Here is a 24544-nt window from a genome sequence, read left to right on the forward strand (position 1 = left end):
AAAAACCAAACCCAAAAAGCAAAACAAAAATAAAACGAAAAATATCAAAGGAAAGGAACCAACACTCCCACGACTGGGCGCGGATGAGGGAGGAGGATTGAATGATATGAACCTACCACAGACCGAGAGAGTTTTTAACGAAAGACAAAGTCGAATGAAACAATCGCCTTGGAATTAAACAATTAATGTGTAATTATCACAGTTTGTGCCAGCCAAATCTGTAGAGACGGGCCAGCCCCGAGGCCCAAGCGCCAAGCGAATCATATGGCAAAAGAGTCGTCAAAAACGCCCATTTAGGTGCGGGCGGCATCGATCTTTGACTGAGTCTGGGCCTATCCCCGAGTCAGAGCCTGTGCCCGAGCCTGAGCCTGAGCCTCAACCTGGGCGTGCCGACAAACGTAACCATCCTCGTCCCCGATCCTTTGAGAGGGCCAGAAACGAAAATATATAAGGCAATACATCATCATCATCAGCACCAACACACTTACACTTACACTCACACAGAAAGGTAGTTAAATCAACTCTCGATCTCGATTCCATTCCCAATTTCGATCCTTTTGGTCGTGCTGTTGAGTGTTGAGTAGTTGAAAAACCCCTAAAATTATGTAATTTGATTTCAAAACATTTGATGAGCGAGAAGAAGCGCTGGATGATGGGAAGGGGAAATAAAACAATTAGCTTAGGTTCTATAGAGGCGCCCCCATCTCTCCACCATTCACCATAATGGTCATTCTTCATCCCATCCATGTCATCATTTTCGGTTAGTTCAGGAGCTTCAATTATGTTGTTAGGAGTCCTGCTCACTCTCTCTCTCTTTCTCTTGCTCTCTCTTTCGACTATCTGTTCTTGCTTGGATCAAAGACGAGATCACCGAAAATTATTTTAGACATTCGAATGGGCAATTACCATGGTAGGAGAGAAGACTGAAACTGAGATGAGATAAGATGTGATGACTGTAGAGGAGTGAGAGTGAAATGGGCGACAGCCACGTGTGCTCAATCATCCATCAAATCGAACCAATTATGCAAATCAGTTTAGAGGCCCGAAGGACCTCTTAATGGCGCTGCAAATGTCCCTTAAGTAGCTTAGTTTACTTAACCAGAAGACAGAATGCAGAATCGAACAAAAACAGAGAGAGAGACAGAGAGAATAGAGGACAGAGAATGGGATAGGGAATTGAACGAAACTTTTTAGGCGTGATCCTTGGGATAATCTACAAACGATTCGTGCTCTAAATTCCATACTCTATATATGTATGTATATATAGTTTTGTGTTTATGTGTGTGTGTGTGTGTGTGTTTGCGTGTCCTTTTGAGGCATGAGCCGAAGCCGAAACGTAAATCGGTTTTTCTGAAAGATTGATGGCAATTATTTTCTCTTTCTGTTTTTGTGAGATCCGCTTTAACCGCAAAATTGTCCCTGATCTTTGCTTTGCAACATAAAACAGAAATTAGTGTCCCTTTAAGTCGGGGTCCCCTTTGTCTTTGGCTTTGATCTCTACCGATATTACTCTTAGTCTTTAGTCTGCTTTAGCTAAAGTTAAAACTCAACACAACATTTTTGTGTACAGCGATTTCTTGAATTAGTGTGGGCACACGGGCACAAGGCATATGGATTTTTCAGCCAAAGGCGCCGTAGATCTTTGTTAAAGTATATAAAGTGCTTAACATAATTAGCATAGATCTGATCGCATCATCTCATAGCATCACATCGCATCGCATAGCGTCTTTGGGAAAATCTTCTTTAAAACTTAGAAAAGGAGACAACAAGAAAATACAAAATACCTTTCAATAGCATATTTGTGAGTTCTGTATTGTAATTTTGTTTCCCACTGCATAAATATCCGTATTCTACGATTTTTCTCAAAAACAAATTGTTCCCAAAAAAAAAAAAACCAAACTGAGAAATAAAGCTGAAGCAAAGACATACCAATAATAAATGTCAAAATATTTATACATATTAAGCATTTTTCTCTTTCTCTAACTGTTTGATTTCGGAGGCAGCTTCTGTTGTTATGGAAAGTCGATTTTCCCACAAAGCTTTGATCCCGATCGGTTTTGATCAAATAAAAAGCAAAGCAAACGAATCAAACACAAAAAAAAAAATCAACAACAACAAATAAATGGAAAGAAAGAAAGAAAAACCGAAACGGATTTTTAAAGCCACTGACACTGACACTGACACCTGAAAGCGCCCACACGAAATTGAGACACATCAGTAAAAAGAAGTCGAGAGAGAGAGAGAGAGAGACAGAGAGAGAAAAACGTGAAAACCTATTCAAGAATTTCCCATAGCTTTTCAAGTGGAATGCGGTGTGCCTGGTATTGCAGTTGAGGGATTAGTAGCACTTTTTTCTTCTTCTTATTTTGGGAGCAAGTGATCGTAATGACTTTTTAAAAAAAAGAAATAATTCGTCGTCGTGGGAACTCACCTTACTCTCTCTCTCTCTCTCTCTCAGCCTCTCTCTATCTGGTGACATCGTATGTAAGCCTGGTTTCAATCATTTGTTCAATTGTCTTGCAAAGCATTTGCATAAATTCCAATCTGTATCATTTTCGGGAAGCATTCGTGCATTAAATTGACCACAAAAGCTGTTGGGAGCAGAACCGCAAAACCAAAAACCAAAAAAAATATAAGAAAAAAAAACCCCAAAGAAAACCTTTTCGGCTCCATCAAAGTTCAGCTGCAACTTTGTCAAAATCTGCTTCATTCTCAGCCCATCTCTATCACTCCCTACGTATGGTCGTCTCTTTCTGTTTTGGAAATATTATGCAGGTTAATCCTTTAATCACCCCAAGGTTCAGTTCGGTCCAGTCCAGTCCAGTCCATGGTCCAGTGCAAAATTTCTGCTAATTTCCTTCTTTGTCCCTTTATCATTATCTCGCACAATAGATACAATTTTTACCTCGTCTTCATCTTCTCATTTCCTTTAAGCGTGGGCTCATAATAATCCCTAAGTGGACATAATCCTTTTGTTTGTTTCAGGGTTTTTCAAGATCCCAATTTTTTTTTTTTTTTTTTTTGCCCATTCCCTTCTCTAATAACTCTTTTTGTAGGAAAAAAAGGAAGTTGCTTGCTTTCGGTAGTAGTAGGTTAGAATTGCATTGTTCAGTGGGCGGATATGGATATTTAATACCTTTGTCTATTGGCAAGCAAAAAAGGCTGTAACAAATGTGAGTTAAATTGTTCTTAGCGGCATCTTTTTTTTTTTTTTTTCTTTTTTTGCTGAAATCCCAAATTGATTTCCATTGAGCGAACCTTTGTGGTAGGAGTGATCCTTGACCAGTTGGCCAGAGTGCGCAAAAAAAAAAAAAAAAAGAAGAAGAAGAGTAGAGTAATACCATATATAGGACTGATATGTATGTACATAGATTGTATTGGTATGCCATATGCTTATATCTAAAAACAGTCTTGAAGCTTGCTTCACACATCTGTTCACTGGTCAAGTCTCCACGGTGGTCTTCGGCTTAATAACCGAATAAAAAATGATAACCCGAAAATAAGAAGACATCAAAGCAGCAGCCACCAGAACAGACTCCAGATACCAGACTTCAAATTAAGAGAAACCCCGGCTAACAAGCCACATAAAAAAAATGAAAAGAGGAAAGAACAAAATAAAATATAACCAAAAGACAAAAAAAGAGAGCAAAAGAAAGAAGAAAAAAGTTTACAAAACACACAGAGGGCAGAGAAGAACGAAGAAGCCATAATGCACAAAGGGTCATAATGATCGCAAAGATCAACTTGTTGTTGTTCCTTCTTTTTTTCAGGGATACCCTTTACACTATCCAAAGGCAAAAGAGCAGACCAAATATAGTCAATCACTTGCTAGAACCAATCTATATATAATTTTGATTCTTACCCAAAAGTTATTGGGTTAGGGTATCTCAAAGTCGTTTATAAGAAATAAAGGAGACGTTTTTTTTACTTGGACCACCACGGACTAATTTATTCACAATGTGGCCCAAGCTAAACCTTTATTAATGAGGCCTCCAAGTGTCGCATGCAACGCCACGATTAAGCCCAGTTAACGTCTTGAAGGTGGTAACCATGTCCATGACCATGATCATGTCATGGATTGTTTTTTTTTTTTTGTTTTTCGTCTCTCTCACTCTCTTCGTTGTTTCTTCTCCTTTCTCTGTGTTTTTTTGGTTGTATTTTTTATTTGGGATTAAAGTGCAGTCATCCGCCGCAAGCGTTGCATTTTATCGCCTTAATGGTCAGCAACAACGACCTGAACCTGAACCTAAAAACCTCTGGAACCCTGGACCAGAACCTGAAACTGAAACTGACGGAATCTGAATGTGGACTTGGAACTTGTCTCTTATCTGGGCGGCTTGTCACCCGCCTCGATTTTGTTTTTCTGTAAATAAAGACATTAAAAGTGCCGTCAGGTTCGGTTAACCCGGTTAGGCTCGGATTTATTACGAGGGTGCGGGGGGACACACATACGAGACAGAGATCCGAAACAACAGGGTAAAGACCACCATGGGACAGAGTCGTCGGCTTAACACTTTTTAATTTCACTTGCCACATAAGGGCAATCAATCTTCAGTCCAACAGAATTGCCTTTGTCGTCGTCGTCGTCGTGGTCGTCGTCATCACCATCGTGGAGTTATGAGCCAAGTCATAAACAATCATTAACAAGGCAGCTGGCGCTTCTCGGGAGTTTTGAAACACTGGTTACACTATCTTCTCGTGGTCATAACAAGTTCCATAGAATCAGCTGCTGTGTGTTGCTTTGACTGCGATTTGGATTGGCTTTGAGAAAGTGATGACAAGTCCACTTCTTGTGGGGTCTCTATCTTACACAAGGAAAACAGATGGTCCTGGGTCACTTAATGTGGTTTTTCGGAATTACGATGAGATCAAAAAGACATATATTATTTTTTTTTTGTATTCGTTTCGTGTGCTCCAGTTCCTAAAAATGTTTTTTGTTTTGTTTTTGAAAACGATTGGAAAGCATTTCTCATCATGTTTGTAGAATTGGAATTCCTTGAAATTGTCAAAGCTTTGTCAAGCTCGAATATTTTGTTTCTACATATTCTTTCGATTGCCCCTCACAATTGAAAAAATTCCTATTGCGCTTCAAGCTCATATTTCTTTAATAATTCATATCATTTTGCCTCTCTAATATCCCAATTAACGTTTCAAACATTTTAACCAGAAAACCATAGACGTCGACGTGTTGAAATGCATTAACTTCCATAGCTCAGCCAGCTATACCTCTACCTCGATCGTGTTCTCCATCAACTGTTACTCCTACTCTTACTTCTACTCCTACTCCCAACTTTAACTCCAACTCCAAGTGCTACTCCTACTCCATGAGCGTAATCGTAAAGCAAAACTCGCCAAACGACTGGCGCACACATTTTCATGAATGAATTTTGATTCCCATTTTCATCTTTCCTCCTACATTCAATGTGGAGGCAGTCAGCCGACAGACTGGCAAAGGAGATGGAGCCATTGGGAGGAGTAAGAGGAGGTGGTCCAACTGTTTCAACCTACTCGCGCATGCAAAACACGATTTACTATAAAGGCAAAAGTTGTAGACACAACAACAAACAACTTTTGACGTCTACGCGCATAGAAAAAATTGAATGGATAGAGACAGAGAGAGTGAGAGAGAGAGGTGAGGTAAGTCCCCAATGCAGGGACTAAGCCCGAATGGAGTTTGGACTTTTTTTCTTCTTTTTTTTTTTTTTTGTTTGTGTGTGAGTACGAGCAGGAAAGATATAGCCAGATCACTGATTTGACTTGGCCTGAGTTAACTTGGCTTTGGTTCATTCATAAATGGCAATGGGAAGCGGGTTTTGGCAAAATGTTGGTTGAATGCTGCCTTTGGCTTTGACTGCTGCATGGATGGAGATGGATGAGTCATCTGTCTTGGGGCACGTGATGCCAAAGCCATCGTTGTCATTGTTGCCTGCTGTTGGTGCTGTTGTCGAGGTGTGTCAATTAGCAGTTAGTTGTCGGAGACGGAGGCGGAGGTAACCACCACCACCACACCACCGTCGTCGTTGTCGTTGTTGTTGCCATCGAAGCTGCCGTCGCCGCCACCAAAAAGGCAAATTCATCGTCCTACTAATTGTGGCCACTAGAGGAGGCTCTTGCAGAGTGCGACCAGGAACCACTGCCTGACTCATCCGCCAAAACAAAGTTGCCTGTTGCTTTTGCGTTTAAAGTTCGTTATTGTTTGAAAATGGTTAAAAGGAATCTTTGTAGCCAATATGAAAAATTATTAGATTAACAAGAGCACTCTACTAAATCGAGTTAATTTCGAAACTGAGCTATTATTATGTGTGTTTGAACAGAACTGGTTCGTCACTGTCTAAGCCTTTTGCCAATTTTTGAAGGAAAAAAACCAACATCAACATTGGTCTATTTAAGACTCTATTTTAGGAAAAAGTTGAGGAAAATAAAGAAAAGTTTTATTCATAACTTTCCTAATCGAAACTTTCTTTATCCCTAACTCTCTTAACAATTTTGGTTAAATATTGCTTTGTGACTTTTGCAAAAGTAAATATATTTTCGTATGACTAATCGATTTGTGCAAGGGTATATAGAAAAAACTTAACATCAGATGTTGATGATTCTTCGTTTTGTTGTATTTGAAATTTGTTGTTTTTCGTTGGCTTCCTGTAGACTTGAGGCACCCACATGTGTCCACATCCACATCCATATCGACATCCGCTTCGTTTCTATTAAATACGGAAGAGGGCGGCAATCGATTCAATTGAAAAGAATAAAAAAGAGAAACAACAAAAAACGAGAAAAAAAATTATAATAAAACTGAAAATAAAATTACATTTGTATGCAGCTCTCTCTAATCACGTGCTGGACGGGATTGGAGGTTTGGTTTGGAGCTGCAGTTGCAGTCGAGTTAAAACCCATGGGTTTGGCATTGTCGGCGGCTCTCTTTGTGGCGCCCACTGAGCCGCGTGCCGTCTTTTTGATTAATTATGCAATGTTTAGCTAGTTTGGTCAGGCGACGATTGAAAACTTATTGACACATATTTATGAATGATTACTCACATCAGTGGAAACATTAGTCAATCATGTTGGATAATTATCATTCCATGATGTAGTTACAAGTTCTAGATTACAGATAACATTAAGTTTAAATTGATAGTTTAATGTCCAAGTTGAGTTCCTTTTTGTATGTCCTTGATGTTTGACAAATTGTTCTTTTTTTTTTCTTTTTGCATCCTTGGATGAAAAAGAAAATTGAAGTTTGACTTTCAAATAGAGAGAGGCAAGCTACTTCAGATGTCAAAAGGGAACTGAGTATGCAGAATAATCCATTGTTTAAATATGAAGCGCGTCAATCATTTTTGCCAGGTGTGTGTCCATGCTAAAGATTTTTGCATCTAGAGAAGATAAAAGGCCAGAGGCAAGCCAGCTGGATTTATGAATCAATTGAATTGCTGTCCTGTCCTGTCCATCGCGCGGTGGCAGCTAATTCCTTAAACGTGAAATGGCAACAATGGCAACAAGGTTAAGGTCAAATTTCGTGCAATCAAACAAAGCAAGACATTTTGAATATTTCGGACCGTAGGTGGACCAACTCCAATTACCCATCATCATATAGCATATGAGTATATGTATGTGTATGCACGGCAGCTGAAAACTGATTTGGATTGATCTTTCAGCTGCCCAAAGAGTGTGCCAATTTCAATTTAAAAAAAAAAAAAAATTGTGTTTTTTTTCTTTTTCAATAAAGGGAATTCCAGGAATGCTCACCGTAAAAATGTTTATCGCCAGCTTTTTATCATGAGATGCCATGAGTTGGAGTGAAGTGGAGTGGAGTTGCAAGTCCAAAATATGGCCTCATCATCAGCACAGATTGAAATAATTCAAAGTTGCCAACTTGCCAAGTCATTCCTAAGTGGTGATGGCGACGGCCTCGACAGTGGCAGCAGCGTCTACGGCTGCTTCAGCGGCGGTTTCGTCGGTCACAATTCTCTGATCTTCTGATGAGATCGCGTGCGATAAGCAACGTATTTGTGTTGTTATTTACCCCACCACTCCCAATTTCGGTTTAGGAGGCACAGACCGATTATGATGAGGTCCTTGTTAGTAGTAGTAGTAGTAGTCGATTCTCAGGTCTGTCCATTTGTCCACTTTCCTGACGGTCGGACAGTCGGACAGTCGGCGGTTCTTCCTTTTGAGGTTTCGACAAGTGGCTGACCAATTTGTGATTTGTGTGTTGTGTTGTTTACTCTCTGTTTGTGTATCATTTTGTGGGCTAATTCCATATACCTGCTGAATCCGAAAGGTAAATTGGTCATTGTGGGCTTGGGAAAACTGCAACCATGTTAGAAATTTAACAAGCAATCAGAAAAGTTTTCATTTCGAGTTTACTAGCCATACGCGACGAGGATGACTTCAAAAGAAAGTCCACCGCATTGTATTGTACATTGATTGTATCGTATCGTGAATTGTTTTCTCTTTTCTACTCTTCAATTTTCCTTTAATTGTTAAATCTAAATTGATTTCCACAATTTTACCCAATTATTTGTTCTATTCAAATCAAATGCAACAAATCATGCCTTTAATTTTGCATCCAAAAAATGTTATAAGGATTAATTTTACCAACGTTAAACCAAGAGATACCTATTTTCATTAATTCAAAATATAAACTAAAAAAGGTTTACTAGTTCATCAACTTGAGTTGATGTAAGGTTTTGAAACATAGATATTGACAGCAAAATTTAGACCATAGATGATACAATTCGTCTAGGATCTTTATTGGCAAATTGGCTATTTCAGTCTTAGTAAGGACTCAAAGGAAAATCACTCTTTGATTTAAGATCATATCATCAGAGGAGAAGAAATAGTTTTTAGGATTTTGCTTTACGTCTCCAACATGTGGCAAACAATTTCTTGATTGAATGTTGCAAATATAACTTCTACCTTCTCGCACTTATCGCAAAGCAATTTGCAGTTGCATTTGCAATTGAAAAGCTCTTAACCTTTCGCATCCCATTGACAACTCATATCTCATAGCTGCTGCTGCTATGTAGGAGAGGTTACATAATCTGCAGTCCTTGGGTCTGAATGCAGCTGCCGTTGCCCTTGCCGTTGCGTCGTCTTCTGCGGCTGCCAAATGTATCAAATTTCCATGTCCCATTCAAATCGACACACAGACAGACATATAGACGGTTAGAGAAGCGAGCCTCCTGCCTGCTTAACTGAATTTCAATTTCAATGCCCGGGGTCGCTGACAAATTGACTCGCTACTTTGCCATTGGCGGCGGGTATGAACCTAACACGGCCTTTGACACCCGGACACAAGGTGTGTGCGCTCCAAATAACCAAAACAACAACCAACAAAAAAAAAAAAAAACGAAAAACAAAAACTGAAATGAGAAAACGAAACGACAAGGCGCACAAGAAATGGAGAATTTTTGGGAAATTGAAATTCAAGTGGACATTGGGTCACTTCTGGTTTTAGGTTTTAAATGTCCATTTCCTTGGCACATGCCAAATACTACCAGCCAGGGCAAGACATATCCGATTACGAAGACATTCAAGTGTAATAAAAGAATATACATACATATTCACAATATATGATAAATTTCTTTAGTTTTTGCGGATTTTCAACTCTCACAGCTGTGTGGTGGGAGGGATCGCAGATCGCCAGAACCAGAGTCTGAGGCATCAAGCACACGGCAGAGCACACGGTATGCTGGGGAAGCCAACAACATCTGTTTATGGTGATCTTAATTGGCCCATAGTTTTGGATCCGATCTTCATCGTCATCCAGGCACACTTTTTCTCCTCGTTTGGCAGGTATATACAAATGTACATGTATATAGGTATTCATATAGGGTCGTCGGGTCCATCAATTTCGCGTAACGGGGCGCAACAATGACGAAAAACAACCGCTAGCTCACGGTGTGTGTGTGTGTGTGTGTGTGTGTGTGTGTGTGCCCATGGCAATTGCATTTCACGCTTCTTGCAACGGAACCTGATGATCACAGATGTGCTGATGATGCCAAGATCCAAATCAGCAATGAACAAAACGGATCGTTGGCCCCTCTCTCCAGCTAACTGGCCCGGAGTTGCGGTTGCGGTTTAACGAGATGCGTTACCGCCTCCACACTGGCCGTGCTAGGGAATGGAAAAGAAGAGCTCCTGCTCCTTAAACTTCTCCTGGATTGATGTCTGACTCTGATAAACATTCTTCGCTTCGCCGATTAGTTTCTTCTTTAAGGGAAAGTGTAACACAATTTCAGTTTCTTGGTCATGCCCCCGACACGCGCATCTGTCGTCATCGTCGTCGTCGTCCTCCTCGTCTTCCTTCGATCCTTCGCTGCTTTGGCTAAGAAACGAAACAGTTGTCGCCCCCGAATTTTTTTTTTTTTTTTTTTGCACACAGCATAAGACGAAAAATAAAAAAAACGAAGGGCGACACGTGGCACTTGATTCATATCAAATTTCTGGCCACTAAAATTGTGTGCTTGGTCTCTCGACTATTTTTGGGTGTTCCACATTCAAGTATAAGGAAGGGTTTCCAGCTCTCTTGCCAACTGTCAACCCATTTGCTTTATATTTATGGCCAAGTTGCTGTTGGGCATCAAGTCAAGTCAGTGTCTGCCTGCAGGAGGAGGTTTTGGTGTGGGCGAGAGGCATAGAGGGGGCGAGTTGCAACAACTGTTATTAACATGAATTTATTGCTTGTTTCTTTTTATCTTCGTATTTTTTTTTTCGGTAAAAAATTTAAATTTAAACGGTAGAAGAAACGACTTACAAAGTGTGACCATAAATATACATATTTCACATTCAAGTACAGTCAGCAAGGCAACGTGCAAGATATTATATAATAATTTTCGCATAAACTCTTTATATATGTACCTCTAAGATACACATACATACATACATATATCCATGTATATCCTAACAGATAGCCGTCAAAATGCCGTCAAATTGCGTGTAAAAACATGAATCCTGCGATTCATCAACATGGCAGGCGGTCGCCTTCGTTTTCGTTGTCATCGTCGTCGGCGGGTTTCATTGATTAATGTCAAAGAAATTTGTAGATTGTCAATCACAGAAGGATCAGGATCCTCGTCTCGTAAGGAATTGACAGCAAACACGCGGTATGTTTTGTTGTCATTTCAACTATTTGCTGTTAGTTGTTATTGTTATTGTTACTTTTGCTTCAACGTTCGAATATCTACTTCATATTCATCTTCGTCTTCAGCTTCTACTTCATTGTGGTTGGTCCTGTGCTGTCGTGTCCTGGCTGCCTAATGTCTTGGCAAATAAGGCGCGCCGCTGCTTGGTGACTCCTGCAACGAACTACCGTGTTCGTGTTCGCTGTGTGTTTTCACTGGTGTGGGTAAATCAGAGTAGCCTGTTTACAAATGTGTCGCCAACGCGTAATTCAATCCTTGCTGCATAGATTGCACAGGATGCATATGACAGCCGTCGCCGGCTTGGCAAACCAATAAATACCACTTAGATGCAGTCTTAAGAAGTCCTTATTTTCCCCTACTTCTACTACTGCTGCTCCTGCTGCCGTTGCACGGCGCCCTCTGCTCCTTGTGTGTCAACAGAGTCATGTGTCGGCATGTCGCCGTCTTTAACATATGTCCTTTGACACACACACACATAGAAATTGAAAGAGAGAGAGAGAGAACGAGTGCAGGAGAGGAGGGACGATGGTTAAAAAGAAATCACAAATTTGTGTCACGATCTCTTCTTTAAATGATTAACCAAATCCAGGCCCTAAGGGCAGCTGAAGCTGATCCTTTTCAAAAGGATACGCATAAATTACCACACAGGCACACATACATACATATAGAAGGTTTCCCTTTCGCATCGCTTACACTGTGATTGTTGTTATTCTTTTGCTTTATGCACCTTTTGCGCTCCCCATTAGCACGCGTCCACTTGGGACCTGGCGGCGCACGCGCATATATAGATCCACTTGAAAGGATAACCATAAGCCAAGCCATGGAGATGGGGAGCAACAGTAAAACAGCAGACAAGCTGCACAAATGTAGCACGCTCAACTGCTCAAGTGCGTCGTCGTAAGGTCATGGGTTAAAATTAGTTGAGCTCTGTCAACAAATCTGATTTACGTTTTGGGTTCGCGACCATCTGCGACTTTTCAATTTCAAGGCAACAAGAATAGGGGCATCCTTGCAGCTTTACTCCTGTCTCTAGTCTGCAAAGGCAATCTGCTGCTGCTCCTGCTGCTCTTTCAAATTATAATTTTTAGTGGCAATCTAATTAAGCAATTACAAGCGTGTTTCGTGTTCCACTCTCTCAAAGTGTTGATTTATTTAAAGTGGAAGAGCAAAAGGGGCAGGAGCTGCAGGAGCAGGAGGTGAAGCAGCAGATGCTAATGGTGAAAAAAACTGAACTATGAATGGTGTGCATTTGGTTAATTAAATATCTAATATGGAAAGTTGAAAGAAGCTGTCTTTAAAAGTTTTGTAAATTGAAATTCATTTTAAAGTTGGACTTCAATCGTTTGAGGGTTAGTCACTAGATGGAAACACTTCATTAACACTGAAAAATATTGCAAAGTTCCGGTCTTTGGGATTGTTGTTATCATGCGGACAGTTCAATTAAATGTAATATTTATAATCATCACCTGACACGGACCACAAATTGAACAAATTAGTTGACTGTGACCAACTGACCAATCGACTGACCGATTGACTGACTAACCGACTGTATTCTATACACAGATGGTCAAACATAGATTAAACGAGGGTGTCATCCAAGGTGCCCTGTTCTGCGGTCCTCGATATCTCAAGTGGTATTGTCCCCCGAAGTGCAACAGATGTAATTGGAAAAAATTAATTACATACAAGCCGAAACGACAGCGACATCGAATGGCAACGACTGTCAAGAATGCTACTGCTGCTGCTGCTGGACATTTGAGAAATTAATAAAAATTGACAAGTTATGGCTGACAGCTGACTCGCTATTGGAAAAGGCCCTTTCACTTGTTCCATCCCTTATTGACGCCTCCCCCAAAAGGGCAGCTCTCTGAGATCTGGTGTCTGGCCTCCTCTCTCCTCTTGGTTAACTTGACAATTAATCATCTGATGGGACATTACTTTTGTGATTTTTAACGACTGGAGGCACGCCTGGATGAATGCTTCTGCAGCATCCTTTTCCACGGTGGTTTTATGCCTTGGCAGAAGACTCATAAAAATTGTTGGTCGGCCATCAAATAGATTTATTATTGAAAATATTTTGGAGATGCCCTTTGATTGTTATGGCTATTGTGACAACAACTGAGAACAACCGTGCAAAGAGGGGCAAAGATGATGCTATTAGAACAAAACTCAAAAGAGGATAGAACCATGATGAAGATGATGATGATATGAACCAAAACAAATGTTGTGTTAAATTTATTTTATTGCATTTCTCGTATTTTATGATGACTTGGCGCATTCTCTTTCATTTTTCGTTTGTGTTATTGTTTATATACAATATTCGTATATTTGTTCTTTCTCTTACCATTCTTAAGGCGTTCGATTTCGATTTGGGGGCAATAAAAGTGCAAATGGTCCTCTTTTGGCATAGAAGCCAACAACAACAACAGCAACAACAACATCAATATCAGCAGCAGTAGCAGCAGCCGTAGCAGCTGTCACTTAGTTTTTAGGTCTTTGAACTGTGCACACAAGACGACCATCAATGAAAGTGATGGGCAAAGTGGAGTTTGCTAAAGATACGGGGGATGGGGATACGGATGTGGATATAGATGCGGAATCGGCATAGAATCAAACGTGCTTTGGGTGACAAGTGTTTCGAGTGCCTACTTTTTTGGCACATTCTGCATAGTCAGCTGGGAAAATTTAATCAATTACAGCTCTATTTTCTACAACATTTGAACGCAAAACGAAAACAAAATAAAAACCAAGCCGGAACGCAGCCATACAGAAATAATGTCCTATACTTCCTTCATATATGTATGTAGTGTGGAGTGGAAAATCGTTCTAATTGAAATCTAAAATGGCATTTACCTCAATCAGTATTGGGTTTAGACACTTCTTATCAATGAAATGTTTAATTCAATTTGTCAAAAGTTCAAAAAACTGAATTAAGTACACCAAAGTCGGCAGACTTCCATAGTTTAGGTTAAAGGTATTAAAGCTCTTCAGGCAGATGTCAATTTTAAAGCAATTTCTGTGGTTTCTTTGCATACCGTCAGTACAGGGTATCAAGGTATTAGTAATCCAGTTTATCAGCTTAATCCTCCATTTCCATCTATCCCGCTTACCTTATTATTGATTTATTGAGCTTTGCATAATTAAAGTTTCAAAATAGGGAAATGAATTTAAATTGCTGTTTACATGAATATTTACGTACTCTGTAATGCAAGTTTTCAACTTTTACTTAAGCCAAGTTTTCATAGTTTCTGACGAGGAGAAGGATATACGATAACAGAAGAAAATAAAGTGAGGTAGACGGAAAAACAATTTCCCCCTTCCTTTTCGATTCCCGCACATTTTGCCCAGTAGCCATTATCGATTGATTATCTTCATACAACACAATACAGTCGAACCGATAGATAGAAAGATGATGATATGACCGACACACAGGGTAGCCAGCACCTGGCAAACGTCACCCGTTGCCCTTCATCCGTTATCCGACACTCATTGTTCAGTCAAATCCTGTACACAACACTAATTAACTCTTGTAGTTGAAGAAATGAACATTGAGATGGATGGGCTGGGATGGGTTTTGGGTGTTGGATGTTTGGATTTCGTATATGGGGTTGGCTGCTTCTGGATGTGATAGGATGAGTGGGGAAGCCTATACAACACCTTTACACATAATTAGAGGCCTGTTGACTGCACCGACAATGAATGAGATGTCTATATGGATTGTAAACACACACAAACAGACACACACACGCACACACACACACAGAGACATTCTCATGTCCATCGGTGCAACCATTCATTAATCCACATAGAAATGCCAATGCCGAGGTGCCGAGGTGACCATATACCCAATGCCAATGCAAACGGCGGCACAACAACAAAGACCACAAGAGGTCTATTAGCCACAATAAAGAGGCAAGAAGCGGCAGCAGCAGCATCACCAGCAGCAACATCCTCCTCCTCCTCCACTCCCTCCAGCTCTCTCAGCCACTCAGTTTATATAGTTGAGTTCTATTATGCTGTGCAGCTATGCAGATGAATGGGTTTTTGGGCTGGTCTGGTCTGGTCTGTTGTATATGGATATATGTATAGAGAGATATGGATGTAGATGTAAATGTGTGTTTACCCGCGTCAGATGCCATTACAATGTAAATACAACAAAAAGTTTACCTCGGCAAACTTGCGATGCGGGTTAGGATTGATAGAGATAAGAAGAGAGTTCGGCGGGGAGGAATCTCGCGTGGCACACGTAGAAAACCATTTCATTAGAGTACCCCAAACATCTTCATCTATCTCCCTCTATCTCTTTCTCTCTCTCGCGCTCTCTTACCCTTTCTCATTCTCGTTGAACAATTGATCAAATATCATAATTTATCAAATGACAATGCCAGAAAGGCGGCAATGCCGCTTACATTGACGTCGGCCTCTCAGAGGAGCCACATTCAAGATCTTCGACTTGTTTACTTGCCCCAATCCCCACTCCCAACTAGCACCACCACCATAACCATCACCATTCGAAAGCTACAACTTAATTTATTTGAACAATTTAGTCTGACACATCAGGAAAAAAAAAAAACAAAACAGAAACCCAAATAACCCAAAGAATCGCCGAACCATTTTAGCTTGTCTCTTGTTCTCTTATTTATTTCGATGAAGCTATCAAAGCATCTATTTAGCATAATTGCAGCGGACGACCAGAGATAAATGCATACATACACATACCTAAATGCATCTAACTGACTGTCTATCCATCTGTTTGTCCGTCTGTCTGTCTGCCAGTCTGTCGGATCGACTGAAAGACCAAAATTCTTTGCCCTCTACTAGAGATTCATGTGTGTGTTCTCTTTTTCGGATGATATGCAACAAGCAGTCTGTCTGCCTCCCTGCATGCCCCTGTGTTTGCGTGTGTGGGGTCTCTCATATAGACAGATACCTGTAGCTTACATATATGAGCTTATGCCACATGTAATCCTAGATAAGGTACAGTGGGTCAAATATCAAAAACAAAAAACCCAACATTAAGTCCAGCAAGTTGACTTTAATGCATTTATTATGCTTTGCTCACTAAGATGCAACTCAGTATAAGCTTAAATATGGAAATTGAGTATTCATTTCATATCGATTGATTCTATATGTGGCTTGTGACCGACTTCCTTATCGTTAAAATAAATCGAATGAGCCAAACATATCAAAAAAGAAAGTTTATTAAATTTCTAATCAGTTTATTCCTATTGTAGGCTAGAATTGCAGAGAATATTTGAAAATACCAAAAGATCAAATCAGTCAATTGCTTCTAGTTCTATTTGCCTTACAGGCCTTATTTACTGACTTTAGGGCTATTGAGACTTACCTTTTATTTCAAATCAATCATCAGATCAGGTTGAATTTTCAAATCCCTTAATAAACCATTTCGAATATCTTTGCCAGGGGTATAAAAAGTTTGATGTGTGTTTTAGTTAGCTTTGAAAATAACATCGATTCACTTTATTTCATTTACTGATTTTGGATTGAAATTTTTGCCACTGATTTTATTTGTGAGAGAACAGTTCAAATTAAGTTTGTTTCCTTTTAGAATTGTAAAATACAAAATTGGCTGTTGTTTATTGCTGGGCCAGTCCTTTACGGATAGAGAAAGTGGAAGGGGGAAATGGATAAGTTTGGAAATGTGAGAAAATCGCTTGAAGCGTCGTGTATCGGTTCAGATTCAATAAAAGCGGGCGGAAATTGCAATTGTAAAAGGAAATTGGATCCACACCAGTTGTTTGACGATAATGTCGAGGATATATCCAGGAGTTTGGCCCAAATAATGCTTATTTGTGGCATTAATACAGCGAAGTCGTATCAGGCCAGATCCATTATAAAGCGCGCCTTTGTCTATCATGAAAAACTGCGTAGCCAAAGTCCGCCAGCCATAAAACAGGGTGCCCATCTAAATCGGGATGACATGTTGCAGGCCTTGCGCTTAAAATGCTCTATGGAACGGGTTGAGGCCATGCTATCGTATGCGATCATCAAGCGGGCATTTAAAGCATTCTTCCATGGCAAACCTCCTATTACAATAAGCAATCCGATAAGCGATGTGATGGCTGTGCATCGTCAGGAGTCTGCCTGGATGCATGCTGCCTATAAGACAGCCCGAATCTTTGACAATTACAAGGCAGCCTTCTTCTGGGCCCACAAGTGCTATGAGAAGCAAATAACATTGGTCTATGGAGCTCTGTATAAACGTATGTCAGCCCGTGCCAATCCTTTAATGATTCCCGGATGTCCTTGTCATGGCTGCAGAATGCAAGAGGTGCCCAGTGGTCCTACCAAAATGGAGAAGCAAGCTCGCAGCACGTACAAATTGGCTAACGCCGATGCAATGGATCTGCCCGAGGCCTGTATACTATGTGGCCTGCAAGTGCCCAAGATGAAGGATAAGGGTAATAATAATGTACAAATGAAGCTGCCACGTCCCATACTCAATCATGAACTAAACTTGCCTCGCTGTGACAAATGCAATTCACCCTTTCTCATCTGTGAATGCAATATTGATCAGTTGACGGGCGAGCAATATGGTGAATGTGGTCAAGATTCGTATAAGGTGAAGTGGTATCGTCTCGAACAGGACACTCGTCTCAAGTCGTCGAAGAGTCCAACAAAGCATCTGGCAGATACTGAAATGGATAGCACTAGTTTATATGAGGAGATGGAAGAGCCATCCACTGAATGGGAGAATCATCATTGTCCCATCGATTGCAAGCATGATAGTTGCAGTGAATCCTCGAATGTTTGTAGTACAGCTGATGATGATGATGAGGACGGCTCATCTTTCATTAGTTGCTCTGGTGCTGCTGCCGATGAGGATGTGGTGGCCAAGCTAGAGAACTATCTGAATAAATTGTGGGCCGATGAAGTGGCTGAAAAGAAGCAAGATGCGCTAACGCATGAAGCAAAGAGCATGCAACAGCCACGAGACTCCTGCAAAAGGTGTCAGGATTGATAGTGTCTCGAGTCTCCAGTTTCGTCTTTGTTCTTACAGTTTTTCGGATATACACTTTGGATACATAAATATATATAGAGTATGGGATAGAGTATCTATTATTACACATAACTTTTATGCCCAGATCGCCCACATGGTGACTGAATGTAGAATGCCAATTGGGAGCCGGCGCTTATCATGCTGCTACCGATCGCTGCTCCTTGACAATGGCCACTTAAAATGCCATTGCCAGTTGTAATTGTCGCTAAATTGCTGGCACCTTCTCTACCTTATTTCTTCTTTTTTTTTCTTCTGACGGTTGTTTCGTTTTCCACATTCGACTTTAGGCTGTGGTTTCTGTTGTTGTTGTTGTTGTCATCATCATCATCATCATCTCGCTCGCCCCCGCTTGGAGATTCTTAAGCGAGGTGGTTCCACATAAATCGCTGCCATTATCTAACCAGTTGCATCTCGTTTGAGGCACACAGTGAGCCAGTAAGGCACGGGCGGGTTTTTGGTCTGGTCTGGAGCTGTTACTGAAGCTGGAGCTAGTAGTTGCTGCTTCTGCTTTTGGAGCGTCGTCGTCGTCGCCTGCTTATCAATCTTGGCTCATCTGCACGCAGTCAACGAACATCTTCTGCGAAAAATAATTCCCCAACTTGTCACATTTATGTAGTAAGTAAAGAGCCAAGGAGACATAAGACGCCAGGGATTGGCAATTCGCGTCTGCTTCTGTTGTTGCTTCGTTGGTTGGAGTCCTTGACTGGCAGCTAGACTATTTTTGGGTAGACTCTGACTCTGAATCTGTTTTTGTGTCTGGCTCCTTGGGTTTTTCTTAAGGTTCCTTTTTTTTCACATCTGTAAACTTGGGATTTCTTCTCGATTTGTGTCTACTCCCTCTGCCTTGCCCCTTTCTCGCTTCTCTCTCTGTTTGTGTGTGTGTGTGTGTATCATGTTTTGTTCACGTCACATTTGCATATAGATTTATTTTTATAGTCTCGCTGCAATGTAAGAAATAGTTGCAATCGAATTGTTTATAAGAAACACAAAGAAACTAAAAAAAAAAAAAAAAAAAAATGGTCTACCAAGTAATTATTATTTTGTTTCCTCAATATTTCTTGCACAATTGTAAATTGCCATGCAATATACATATATGTCTTCTCGTGCCATTATCAAAATGACTTCATTGGTAATATTTGGTAATATTTTTTTCTCTTGCCAAATTCCTAATTATGATATTCTCACATTAAATTGAGCATAAGCAATAGTTGTTTTTTTTCCCCTCTACATTCTACGCACTTATTGGCACTTGAAATCGCATATTACCCTAGATTGAGTACATATAGGGTGAAAGGAGGTGGGTGTAGGGGGAGAGTTAAGTAAGGAAAACAAAGCTCTCACACTTAATCGATTGGAAGTTTTGTTGTTTTTTTTTTCTAGTTATAAGAAACCATTGAACTTTTACAAGAGCAATCAAATTTCCTATCGAATGCAAAAAGTCTTTTGTCTGCTATGGGTGTAGATGCAAATTTTATGTGATGCAAAAAGAGGGGAGGGAAAAGACCACAAGTTTAATAAGGCTTGATAGAGATTTACGAGAAGCTAGAACAAAATGCCAATTTTTGCATATTTTATTAATAGAAATTAGTATTAGTGCTCCCAACTACGCCCATGCTGAGGCCTGCTACTCCTCCTTGTTTGCACTCTTAGTGTAGAAGATTCATGCATCTGAATCCAAAGCGAACTGCAGGGCACTTGAAGTTCGCTTTGATTGTATTGTCTGTGATATGCTTCATGGGATGTGATGTGTGTTGCTCTCTCTCTCTCTCTCTTGGGGCTTGGAACTTAATAGTCTTTTTATAGCTGCATTTTTTCAACTTCAATTAATGAAGTGTCGAGTTGTTAACACCAAAACACACGCGGTTCGGTCTCGAGAATTGGGCGGGCGTCTATTTCCAAACATTTTTGCCCACTACCTTACCCAAAGAGAAGAGCACCCTAAAAACGAAACGAAATGAAACGAGAAGAAAAATGGAAGAAGAAAAAACCGCTGGGAACAAGCTCCCATCTTCGGACTCCTCCTCATACTTATCCCCTCTAAAGTTTCCGCTGGTACTGCAGGTGCGGTGGGGCAGGCTGAAAATGTAAACAAACAAATTAAAACGAGCATCGACAGCAGCCCAGAGAGAGAGAGCAGCATCAGCAGCAGCGGGAGCAGCAGCAAGTGTGGAGACAGTCAGGTGAGAAAACGGGCACAGCTTTGGGGCAGACGGGGGAATCGACCCACCGGGCGACCGACCAAACGCCCTGCTGCCTGCCCGCTCAACTGTCCGACCATCAAAACGACTGCATTTTCACGGCAGCTCGAAAAGCAAACAAACGCACAAGTGTAGGTACACACACACACATACACACACTCATAGCTCCAGACAGAAGCAGAAGCTCTTTAATCCTAAAAAACTTTTTTTTTGTTTTGTTGTTAGGTAGCACTTTGCGGTTTTACGAGACACAAACCATTGAGATATCATCGGCATATCAAAGTGAAAACCGTTGAGATAGATGCTTTTCCTTTATTTTGTGTTTTGGTTTTTGTTTTTGGTTGTTTTTGGCGACACTTTGTCGTGATAAAGTTGTTAATTTATTTGGATTTAATTGTCCATTAGATAAATGAAACGGAACTACAACTTTTGTAAAGGTAATAAATATAATTAATTTTATAACAATAAGATATCACATATGGAAATCAAGTGACACTGACAAAGAAGTTTCTCTTTATACACTAAACTATATACTACTTTGTTTTGATGGATGTTGTCCATTCAATTTATCAATGGACAGAAAGATAGTTACCTAAAAGCATAAAATGTCATAATGAAAAGGACCAAGGAAAATAGACTTAAGTCAGACAAAAGTCTGAAAATAACAAGGAATCGAAAAAAAGGGAAATGAATAAATGAAAAGCTTTTGAAATTCTAGCTAGTGTGGCTCCACGGGTTTTCCTTTCTTAGCCGATTTGTTTATTAAGCAGTTAGTATATCGAGATGAGATATTTTTCAACTATCAATTTTCCATTGTACGACCACTAACGACTTGTACGACTGCTACGACACCAAAGATACGGCTTTACCATACCGAAAATGACTGTGGGAAAATAGTTGGAGCGTCAAATGGAGCGCCGCCGTCGATCCGCCAACGCATCTCCTCCATCTGATGCAGTGAGAAAAATGTTAATGATAAACCTGTTTGTCAATTAAACAAAATACAAAAAAATATTGTAATAGTTGATAACAGAATGGGCAAACAGTGCCTGCCGCGGCCCGCTATGAGAACTTCCCAGAAACAGACCATAAGAGAAGTGAGAGACGACAACCTGTCATGTCTAAAAAAAAAAATGGGCTCAAAGGCTGTGGGGCCCAACTTCCATGTATATGGAGACCTATATGCTATATGTGCTTGACGCCCAACCAACCGCCCGCCCGACCGTCCGTTCGTCGGTTTCATTATCGCCTCACCTTCAACGTTAACTTTACCCAGTAAGCCAGCCATCCAGCCATCTCCTCTGTCCCTCTGTTCCTCTGCTGCTGCTCTGCTCATAGTTCTGTTCTGGCTTATTGTTAAGTGAAGCATTTAACTTATAAATATTGCGTTGTGTTGTGTTGTGTTCTTGGTGTATGAGTGTGTGGCAAAAGAAGATGATATAGAAGAAGAAGAAGAAGCAGAGTGTTTTGTGTGTGCAGTGATACCGTTTTTGAAATGCGACCAGCAATGAAAGAGAACATCAGCAAAGGGGGGTGGGGGGGGAGGAGAGTGGGAATATGAGGCACTTCAGACGACGACCCAAACAAAATGCTGTGAAATATTTCCCATGACAATTCTGTTTGTTTTTCGTGCGTTGTCTGAGACGAAGCCGGCGACGCTGACTCTGCCGCTGCCGCTACAGCCGCAGCCGCAGCCGTTGGTTTTTGGTCTTGGCACCTCCTTTCTCTCTCCAACTTAAATCACCAACTTTGAGCTGTGTCGCCCACTCAGTTGGGTCTCCTCAAACTCTCATCCTCATCAACAACAAGTGAGTTTGCTCTATTTGCTTTATCTAGGCATGTCCATTGGCCTTTTGTTGCGTTCCCAGGCTTAGAGAATCAGTACAAGAGAAAGAGAGAAAAAGAGAGAACCTTATCATTTGGCTCTCGCTCACTTAGCTGACCAAACGGTGCTCCATCAACTACTTGCTCCCATCCTGGCACGAGTTGGCATTCGAAGCATCCCAAATTGCAACCATCAGCCAAACCAGTTGCCAAAATATCAAAAAAAGAAAAGAAAAATAAAAAACATTACAATGGTTTTAAGAATACCCTTTATGAATTTCTCGAAAAACAATCCCCTTCTTCATTTTTCTAAAGATCTGTCCATATTTTGATTGCCTAGAAAACTTGATTTTTCATTTTGTGATTTTACCTGTTGAGTTGATTCTAAATTTCATTTTTACCCCATTTTAAGTCAGGGTATACATATGTCTGTTATTAAGCGCCCAGACCTGTCGGCGAGGTCAATGAAGAGCCGCCGAAATTCCGCGAAATTAAAAGCGGCGATGAAGAAAACCACAAAAAAAAACTAAAGAAACAAAGAAGAAGCCAATTTGCAATCGGTAATTATATTTGGATCTTAAGGGAATTGGAGGCTTCTTTTTGTTTTTATGGCGAGACACTTTTTAGAGTGTGCGATTGTTACATTGACTCTTGTGCCACCAATCGATAAACCTACTCGGATCCCGTTTCGTTTCCAGCGACATCTCACGGATCTCCTGACAGATCAAGCAATATGGTCGAGTATTGGTCTTTTGTAACTTGTAGCTGGTGTGCCACCAAAAGTATTTCTCATAGTCCTTTTGCTGATGGCTCATGGCCAAATTTTCAAGATATATGACCAAATCCTTTGGTGTGGCGAAGTCATTGCTGCTTATATAGGAATGCGGTGGCACCAAATGTGTGATATTACCGCCTCCAATCACAACGGGCACAACATAATTATCCAATGCTGTAAAGAAATCCGGATGTATGTAATCCGTACAGGCACTTGAATCGAAAACTAACATGAAACGATATAACGAACAACTGAGAGAAGAGGGCATTAATTTAGAAATTTTGTTGGATGGTTAACTACTTATTCCTTGGACTTACTCATTGAAAGTGCGGCAATCATCTAGGGCATATAAATCGATGTGTTTACGTAACTCTATCAGATAGAGACTCTCTGGCAGAGAATAATCATTGACTTCGTACATTAGATACATGACGAAATGCCGTTTGGATTTCAGATGAGTTTCGAGGATACTGGCCTGTCGTGCCGACATCATCCTGATGTTGAAATTCAAATTTTGCTTTTTAAATTCAGTTAAGCGTCGTTTACTTTGATGCTGTGTAAAATAATGATCGGTCCATATGAGATCCGAATCGAGACGATAGGTCATTGTATAATTGAATGCCACTTGTTGCTCTTGTTTTGTAATGGTGCTGGTTGAATTTAATGGATTCTGCAAAAGGCTCAATGGTTTGCGTGCCATAAAAACCACAATATAGTTGGCTTTATGCATCACCATATCCATGCCATTTAATGTATATGGAATATCTGCATTGATGACAACCGCATCAAAGGGATAAGTCATATAATTACGCCTAGTTGTCATCAAACAGCCGCATTCATTTAGCTCCGAGATAGCTCTTCTGGCTCCCTCTATTGCGTTATCGTTCCAAAGAAGAATTGTTGGTTGAATGCCATCTGCCCGTTGATAATATGGCACAAGGCGCAACAGGCCACAGATTATCACAATGCACACGAAAAATTTGATTGCCTGAATACAGTGTTTATGTGTGGTAAATTGACGATGTAAATTGGCCCGAGACACAGGCGAACGTCGTGGCGGTGGCAATATTTGTGTATCCGAATCATCAGTATCGAAATCCTTACCATCCTTTTGATGCTGCTGCTGCTGCAGGTGCTCCATGGCCTCTGATCGCTTATTCAAATGAGATGGTAAATAGTATGGACAATTGGCAGTATCGTCATCTCCTGGCGGTGCTCCTTGCTGCTGTGGATTACGTCGATAGCTAAGAATTTTGTCGACAGGTGTATTACGAATTTTGTCTATTGGCATTTCAAGTTATTTCGTTTTTATTATTATTTTTTTTTTTTTTTTTTGCTTTTTTCTGATTAAGTTGAACAAAAAATATCAACTGAATTGATTATCAGTGTTAACTTTGTTGAATGTTAAACAAATCAAGTGGTTGAGTGAGAGAGAAGTGAGTTTGTGGGTTACTGTTTGGCCAATTATCAAGGATCTGTGTTCGATACAAAACTGCAAAAGAAAAACCTTTCAATCATTTTGCAAACAAACCCAATTCTCCCATTTGTTATACACAATTTCTTCTCCTCTCTCCTTTCTCTG

The 24544-nt window shown here is 40.4% G+C and overlaps 3 protein-coding genes across 3 annotated transcripts in view; 2 read left to right on the top strand and 1 right to left on the bottom strand.

The window, feature by feature from the left end:
* The window catches only part of LOC137578870 (SEC14-like protein 2), a 148703-nt gene that overhangs the window by 38731 nt on the left and 85428 nt on the right, over positions 1-24544 (top strand). The window lies entirely within an intron of this gene.
* On the top strand, positions 16609-18213 carry LOC137579096 (uncharacterized). The gene has a single exon (XM_068292792.1). It carries the CDS (start codon positions 16789-16791, stop codon positions 18124-18126), a length of 1338 nt encoding a protein of 445 aa, XP_068148893.1. The 5' UTR covers positions 16609-16788; the 3' UTR covers positions 18127-18213.
* FucTD (alpha1,3-fucosyltransferase D) lies at positions 22747-24302 on the bottom strand. Its single transcript, XM_068292943.1, has 2 exons — positions 23280-24302; positions 22747-23213 (listed from the first exon to the last, which is right to left on the bottom strand). Exons 1-2 carry the CDS (start codon positions 24251-24253, stop codon positions 22811-22813), a joined length of 1377 nt encoding a protein of 458 aa, XP_068149044.1. The 5' UTR covers positions 24254-24302; the 3' UTR covers positions 22747-22810.

The sequence above is a fragment of the Drosophila tropicalis genome, unplaced genomic scaffold (assembly GCF_018151085.1).
Source record: "Drosophila tropicalis isolate 14030-0801.00 unplaced genomic scaffold, ASM1815108v1 contig_694, whole genome shotgun sequence".
Taxonomy (NCBI): domain Eukaryota; kingdom Metazoa; phylum Arthropoda; class Insecta; order Diptera; family Drosophilidae; genus Drosophila; species Drosophila tropicalis.

What these genes read in the sequence shown, in the direction of transcription:
- FucTD (XM_068292943.1), bottom strand. Translation starts at nt 24,253, where the DNA reads ATGCCAATAGACAAAATTCGTAATACACCTGTCGACAAAATTCTTAGC. An exon ending in GATTGCCGCACTTTCAATGA is followed by an intron (nt 23,214 to 23,279) that starts GTAAGTCCAAGG and finishes CTCTTCTCTCAG; the next exon opens with TTGTTCGTTATATCGTTTCA.
- LOC137579096 (XM_068292792.1), top strand. Translation starts at nt 16,789, where the DNA reads ATGGATAAGTTTGGAAATGTGAGAAAATCGCTTGAAGCGTCGTGTATC.